Source organism: Lolium rigidum, chromosome 6 (assembly GCF_022539505.1).
Source record: "Lolium rigidum isolate FL_2022 chromosome 6, APGP_CSIRO_Lrig_0.1, whole genome shotgun sequence".
NCBI classification, from domain to species: domain Eukaryota; kingdom Viridiplantae; phylum Streptophyta; class Magnoliopsida; order Poales; family Poaceae; genus Lolium; species Lolium rigidum.
The window spans coordinates 349198590-349206438 of NC_061513.1; the positions used below are offsets into that span (position 1 = coordinate 349198590).

Below are 7849 nucleotides of genomic sequence, written 5' to 3' on the forward strand. Positions count from 1 at the left end.
AAAAAGGTAATATTATTGCTTAAAAGGGTGAAAAAGGCAATATTTGAGTCGCTTACCAGAACAGTGCACTATGGTCATCTAACAGGTGTGCACCTCTTCCATTCATCTGAGACTGGTGTCATTCAACAAACAAATAAGACTTTACTGGAAGTGCTAGTAAAAAAAGCTGATCCAGATGGTCTATAAGTGCAGTAAAAATGCACATGCTACTGACTCGAAGCAAGATCTACTTCAAATTTTCCTTATTCCAGAAGATAATTGTTGAATACCTGAAATCATAGAAGTAATCATGAGGTACTATCAAAATATGCACATAATTCATTATTTAACATGCCATTAGCTAATATACATTTTCACGAAAAGGATTGATCTGATTTTTCCATCTCCCACGCATATCATGAATGGTCCGTGGACACCATGACACCGACCCACATGGTTCATGCAGCAACTATTGATTATTTTTTAAATCAATCCAAACAACAGAGGAAGTAGGTAAATGAAAATAAATAATCGGAATAATGAAACCTTTAGGTATTACAATGCATATCAAAGTACTTGATCCATGTAGGTATAGCCATATAGAATTACTAAAAATAAATATTTTTATAAAAGTTGAGTGGTAATAGGAATAAGGTTGATAACCCACCAAAAGTTCGGTGGACAGCATATAGCAGCTAAGGTACATACAGACAAAAACTCAACATCAACATGTCAGTCCATTTGTATCTTTTTTGAATGGTACAATAAACCAATAAACCACCCAAACCTATTTTAGGTAAACTTCATGAACACTATAAGAGAATTTAATATGTAAAAGAATTACAAATACACGAGTGGAAGTCAGGATATGAAGAAGAGGAAGTAACAGGATTGGCTTCTGCCTCAATAATTGAATAGTACTCATAGATCAGACAAGCTACTAGTTAGTTGACACATTGCATCTATCGGTAGTACAAAAAATGTTGAATTTGATGATTTATGTGCACAACAGTCTCTTTACTCTAGAGAAGGTCGAGACTTCAAAGCATCGCACCGAGGCACAAATCTACAATTAAAAAGGCTATCACGTTAGAGAAAACACACAAGGGCAGATTATGATGGCTCATATGTACCCTTTTGTCAAAGCCACAATACAATATTGACCTAACAATTAGAAATAATGCATGATGCAACATTTCACTATTCTAGAACATACAGTAGTGGAAACGATTGATGCAACAAGTACGCGATCTAGTGGCGGCACATGTGGACACATCGCCTGCAACCAGGGGTGGAGCTGGGAAGAAAAGTTCCCTGATGCACTTATCAAGCTTGTAACCTTGCTAGTTGAATTTTTTCCTCCATGGTGCACTTTTCTTACTCTAACCTGATGCATTTACCTTGCTAAATACACAAATAGTACTAAAAATTTCCTTCTACCCTGATGCATGTGCATCAGGGTCACCCTATACAGATCCGCCCCTACCTGCAACGATGATTCTGCTGCTCGTTGATCATGATGGTCTGCCGAAAATAAGCCGATGAGCCATACCTAGGAGGCCCACGACGATATGCAGTGAAGAGTGAAGACACACGGATCCTGTGCCACGCGCGACGAGCTCCTCTCAGCCGCTCCCAACCCGCCAGACACAGATCCTGCGCTGCGACGAGCTCTTCCCGGCCGAGCCAATCCCGCCAGATGAGGCCGTCACCGAGCGCGCTTCTCGCGCTGCCTTGGCCGTCCCCGTCGATTACCAGGGACAGGCCTTAAGCTCCGTCGTGTACCCTGGTCTTGGCTCGCTTGCCCCTTCCTTGTGCTGCTCACCGTGGCGGGTGCAGCCACCGGAGAGACCGCGAGTATGGTGGCTGGCCACCACGAGGAGGGGAACAGATAGATGTCTCAAGTTCGAAGAGTTAGCCCGTTTTTCCATGGATGAGACGTATGTGGGGCAAATTAGGAATGGAGTAAGCGCCTAAGCAACTCAATCTACTAATGATTGTGGCGATTACTTGATCCTGGCTATCCTGTGATTGTGGCTATCCCACGATTAATTCTCCTTGTTTACTTCCTTATCTAGCAGGACGGTTTTGTTGATTTTGGAAAGTAATCCGTGATTAGGAGATTAATTCTCGTTGTTTACTTCCTTATACGGTTTTATTACTCTTGGTGTTGATTTTGGAAAGTAATCCGCGTTTAGGAGATTTTGAGGAGGGTGGATTAGACGAATGGCTGGATGGCAAGCGGGAGACGTTTAGTAAGATTAGACGGTCAAGTTGTCTTCAATCTTTGAAATCAAACATTTTTAACGACGTACGAACTCACATATAATAGTAAAGATACACTTAGATCTTCTTCGGATTACATGATTTATCTGGGAATTTTTGTGAAGCTACATTTGTTATAAACTTTTCTAGTATTAAATTCCTGTGGAAGTAATTAAAAAAAATCCTGTGGAAGTAATAATGTTATGTAGTTTCTGCCGGTTACTTTCATATGTATAACTTTTGTAGAAAACTCATGATACACTATAACCTCTATTTATTCACACACTCGCAAGGTTATCAAATATTTTCTAAATGACTACTATGTATTATCTGTCGTTCACAGTTCTCCATATGTAGTTGCATCCTCCTTGATTTTAATATATTTATGGTTATTTTCTCTATACCAACACAAAATACGCAAGTTTGTGGTATAAGAGTTTGAACCATCCATCTAACTATGATTAAATGGTTCACCATTCTAGTTGAAATCTTACGATTTTAAATGGCCTATCACCATCCAACTGTCATACTGTCTAAGTTCGCTAGTTTGTTGTTTTGTCATCTTTTTGTGAGCAGTCAACTTACCTATGTTTGAAAAGATTTCAAAAGCAAAATTTGGCCAAAGTTCTGGCCCCAAACTCTCACGAAAAGTTTATTCGATTTGATTCGTAATCATGTCACGCCGAGGTACAACTAACTTAAAAGCGAAACCAGTTTTGTACTTTGGAATTGGCGCCTAGGGGAGAGGAGGAGGACGGACGCAGTGTGATGGACTCGCACAGGGAGGTGGCATCGTCTGGCGTTGTGGCAGCGTCAATGGCCGCAAGGTCAATGCGTTGATCCTGCCTGAAAATGGGTCCGCAGACGATGGTGGCATGGACTTCTCGAGCGTCTGCAGTGGTGTGCGTATAGGGTTTGTTGGACCGGTTTGAGTTCCCGAGTCCTGACTCGCTATAGGGTATTTTGATGAGGCCTCCAGTTTTCTGAGTGCATTGGTGAGGTCCGAGCATGAGGCCGGCATCTATCGTAAGTGAGGTGGTTTCAATTTTTGTATTTTTCTGTAAGGTTCCGTTAAATAATTTTAATAATAAAAAGTTATGGGCATCATTTTGATGCAGAGGATAGGGGTAGAACCTCTATTTCGAAAAAACTAACTCAAAAGCACCAGCAAGTAGGAATTGATTCATCGGTGCATCCTAGAGCTGGCAGAAGAAGATTACACACAACTAAATGATTTCTTGGACATGTGGGATATGGGACAAGAAACTGCTCTACCCATCAGAGTAAACACAGCTCTTATTGACGATGAAGATTCAGAGTAAACCATGAGCATTCACGAGCTATAGACAAACAGTTTACATCCGCACCAAAAATTCAGAGGTATATACAAAAACACTAATGACAATACTATCTAACTGATGAACTGAACATTAAATTAGCAACATCACTCTGGAATTCAAATCAATCACACGCATAAGATATATATACATCCGTCATCCGGGACTATTAGCATTAAGCATCCGGCCAAGATCGCATGCATGGCACACACATGAATTATTTACAAGGTCAGCCACAGTTTAATTGCTCTGTTGTTACAAAACACAGATAGGCATTGCACAGCCGTACCACATTGTGATTGTTTCTACTGGCAACAGAAACAGCTTACCACATAACTCAAATATAAAAAAGCAGGTTCTACACAGAACGGAGGTTCTTGATATAACTAACAACCCACATCGTTTTGTTGGACATGCTAAGCTTGTTGAATGACCAAGCAATTGCAGGATTCTCAACTAAATGAGCGTAATAATGGGTAAGATGCGCTTCTTCAAATCCAGGGAGATCCATCAAGTTACCCCAGAGGTCTTCAGGAACATCTACATATTTGGACTTCTCTATAGCTTTGGTAAGGTTATCAAGGCTAGTCATCAAGTGTGTCAACTCATCATCATTGTCTAGCTTGGCCCTTTTTGGTGCTCTACTGCTGGAGGATTCACCAATGTTCCCCCCTCTGGGAATAGTAAAAGGCAGTGTAAAGTCTTCAACACTTGCAGCAGAAGTGTCATTTCCTCCATTGGCATATTCATTCTCGGTCACATTCGCAGCAAGAAGATCGCCCCAATTCTTAGCAAAAACACCCGAAGCCATACCATTACCAAAGCTTGTGGCCATCTCATGATAGTCAATTGGGGTGTTCAAGAAGTCAGCATCACTGCGCTGGTAGTTTTGATGGTCTTCCCACATTTTGTCGGCAAGGGCTTGTCTGAACCCAACCATGTGGCTATGGTCATGTATTTGCTGGCTTTGCAAACTAGGGGGTGTAGGTTTGCAATTACTCTCTGGCAGGATGAAGCAATCAGTGCCTTTGGAAAGAACCCAGTTGTGGAGGATGACACAAACCATCACAACATCCACTTGAGTAGCAGAGGGGAAGAATGGGATTCCATCATCAAGAACTTTAAATCTCCGCTTGAGTGATGAGAATGCACGTTCTGCGGTCACTTGTAGAGCTGAGTGCCTACGATTGAACAATTCCCTTGCATACTGCAAATGATTATTCCCCCACTCATTCGAGTGATATGTCGCACCGCGGAAAGGTGGCAGAAAACCAGGTTTGGCTCCATGTACAGCATCCACTAGGTAGAATTTCCCTAAAATATCAGGAACACATATGAGCACCTAAGGTGGCATCGCACAGTACTAAGTAGTAGTAATAACTCTATATGGAGATATCATGGTAGAACAGATTTATTACCATGAGGGACATGTAAGCCATTCTCACGCTCTGTTGCGTCCACTAAAACAGCATCATCATGTGCAGATTCCTCCCAGCCAGCCAGTACATATGTGAAACGAAGGTCAAAATCAATGGCTGCCAGCACATTTTGGCTTGGAAATGACTTCTTAGCACAGAAGGCAGTCTCCGCGTTCTTACTAGCAGAAGCTTGAATGTGTGTGACACCTATGGCTCCAATACAATCCTGTAAGATCAGAACCACCACCACAAATTAGTAAAACACATACAGTAGTTTTTACCTTAGAGCCGAACAATAATATAGTTGTTCCTGGCCATACCTTAAAGTATGGGTCCCATCTTGAGTCACCGGCAATTTTAGTTGGAGTCTCCAATGATGGTGGCCTAATAAGCTCGTCCTTTAGCTTGCCTATGGCATGGAGGACTAGTCCAAAGTAGCGACTAACCGGTTCACCTGACCTGTTAAAAATAGCAGCTACATCCCTATTCCGAAGGTTGTGTCCTACTGTGATCAAGAACATGGCAACTTGCTCCTCGATACATATATGGACGGTGTCACGGAGCAAAGAGCGTTCCCTCAAATGTTGGCACAAGCTGAAGAAAGAAGCCCTCGTAAGCCTTAGCGTCCTCTGGCAAGTCATATCATCCTTGTAAATCTGATTATTTAGAAAGTCAATCCTTTTCTCGTCCCTGTCAACGATTGGGCCATAGGCAATACCCTCTTTCTTCTTTTTCCCCTTTTTCCGTTGTCTAGACCGGACATACATCGTGACCATAGATGAAGCCAAGGATGCAGCGGCTCTTATAAGTACCAGCCTTCTCTTTCTGGACATCTTCTTGTCCATCTGCAATGCATTTGAGAAGAACATGATATACATCGTAAAGAACATTACCGACACAGAAGGATGCAAATGCTAACAGTAACTTTGGGTTGCCACATACTTGTCAAGATAGTTTGGTATTTTAGAGAAATTCGTAATACAGGAGAGGCTGGATTACAGGAAAACTGAACTCGCGCCACTTACATCTTTAAATTCCAGCTCATGGTTCGGTGCAGAAATGCAGAAAACATGCTAGTACCCACATAGGAGAATGTAAAATGCTAATAGTAGCTTAAGCTTGCCACAGACTTGTAAACTAATGGGTACTTGAGAGCAATCAATTTAGACAGGAGATGTTGGTTTCATGGTTCAGAAAAAAAAAACTGTCATCTTAAATATCAGGTCATGTTTGGGAGTAGAAATGCTATGAACAACATGAAGGCAACGCGAAACTGCAAATTACCCTCCCAGTCCCCGGTCCAATTAATTATCCATCAATGTAGAATTCGAAGATTTGGATTCGTACCTTGGCTGGAGCAATGGGTGAAAACCCTAGGCGAGGGAGAGTGGACTGGTGGGAGCAGCAGCGCGTGTCGCCTGCGTCCTGTGGGAGGAGATTAGGGAAGGCGAAGTGCGTGAGGTGGCGACGGGAACGCCGCCGATGGCCGCCGTCCGCTGATCTCCGGTCTGGTGGTGCAGGCGGACTACAGGGAGAAGAGAACTGGTGCGGTGGGGACTGATTGGCTCTGGCTCGGTTTAGTTGGATCATAAATCCGTCTCCGTTGCATTCCCCCGCAAGCCCATATCCGGCCCCCGCTTTTCGGTTATTTTGGTTGGCCCGCGCTAGGCGTCGGCCGACGAGTAAATTACACAAATCTACCGCAATTGACGCATGGGTTACGGGTTAGTATCATTCTTGGAAATTTTTGCTAAAAACTACAACTTCTGTGATATAGCGTTAGAAATCGAACAAATAATCATCTAACCACATTTTAACAACAATTCAGACCGGAACGTTCCATTTGTCAGTGTTGAGTTGGCGATACACGTGGAGAAGAAGATGCGCTGGACGTAGAGCCCACCAATCAGCCCCAAATCTTTCCCTTATTTTTCTTCCTCCACTATTTTTCTCTTCTGTTTTCCTGGCGTTGACCCGTCTCGGCCCTCCCCGAGCTCGCGAGCTAGCCCCCGGCCCTCCCGCAGCTCGCCCTCGCCGGTGGCCGTCCCTATCCGGGCGCTCGCCCCCGCCGGCGGCCGTCCCTGGCCGGCGCTCGCCCCCGTCCCCGCCCGCGGCCGTCCCGACCTCGAGCTCGCCCGTGGCTGCCCCCGTCCGGCCCGAGCTTGCCTGCGCCGGCGGCCTTCCCCGTCTGTCCCCGAGCTCGCCCGCTGACATAGGCATCCCCAATGGGCCTGCCGAAGATGGTACCCAGGGTTTACTGAAGGCCCACAAGTCGAAGGATATGAAGCCCAAGTTATATTAAGGAAAGTTAGAGTTGTATTAGGAAATATAGATTTGTAATTTTACGGGACGGGTTAGAAACCCTCCCGGACTCTGTAACTTGTGTATTGTGAATCCCTCGACTTCACCTCCTATATAAGGGGAGTCGAGGGACAAAGATAGCATCGATTCATCGTCTCACGCAACCCTAGTTTTTACATCGTCGAGCACTTTTCGGCTGAAACCTTCGAGATCTACTTGCCCTCTACTTCCGACTAAAACCCTAGTCTACAATCTGTAGGCATTGATAAGTTAATCCCTTGTCAATTGGCGCCGTCTGTGGGGACTAGAGGTGTCAAGGAGCTGATCTCGATGGCACGTTCAAGATCGTCGACTTCGTCAACTGCAATCAACGCGATGGACAGAGGTAAACAGATCGAAACTGGTCTAGTCGATTTTGTTCCTCACCCGCCCTCCCGTTTGGATGCATATGCGTATCTGGAGGAGCCTATGGAGATGACGTTCGGAAAGTTCCACTTCCGCGTCGAGAAAGAAGGAGCGTATCGTCTCGAAATTCCGATCTCGTCGGGA

At 44.2% G+C, this 7849-nt stretch overlaps 1 protein-coding gene across 1 annotated transcript; it reads right to left on the bottom strand.

Moving 5' to 3' along the window:
* Positions 1 to 3733: 3733 nt before the first annotated feature.
* Positions 3734 to 6483, bottom strand: LOC124661324. The gene is made up of 4 exons (XM_047199187.1): positions 6347 to 6483; positions 5320 to 5844; positions 5000 to 5225; positions 3734 to 4895 (listed from the first exon to the last, which is right to left on the bottom strand). The coding sequence occupies exons 2-4, from the start codon at positions 5842 to 5844 to the stop codon at positions 3940 to 3942; spliced, it is 1707 nt and encodes a 568-aa protein (XP_047055143.1). The 5' UTR covers positions 6347 to 6483; the 3' UTR covers positions 3734 to 3939.
* Positions 6484 to 7849: the final 1366 nt, after the last annotated feature.

Excerpts from the sequence above, each read along its gene's own strand:
- LOC124661324 (XM_047199187.1), bottom strand. The coding sequence starts at position 5,844 with ATGGACAAGAAGATGTCCAGAAAGAGAAGGCTGGTACTTATAAGAGCC. Across the intron at positions 5,226-5,319 it reads GATGGGACCCATACTTTAAG|GATTGTATTGGAGCCATAGG; the intron begins GTATGGCCAGGA and ends CTGATCTTACAG. Across the intron at positions 4,896-4,999 it reads TGGCTTACATGTCCCTCATG|GGAAATTCTACCTAGTGGAT; the intron begins GTAATAAATCTG and ends CTGATATTTTAG.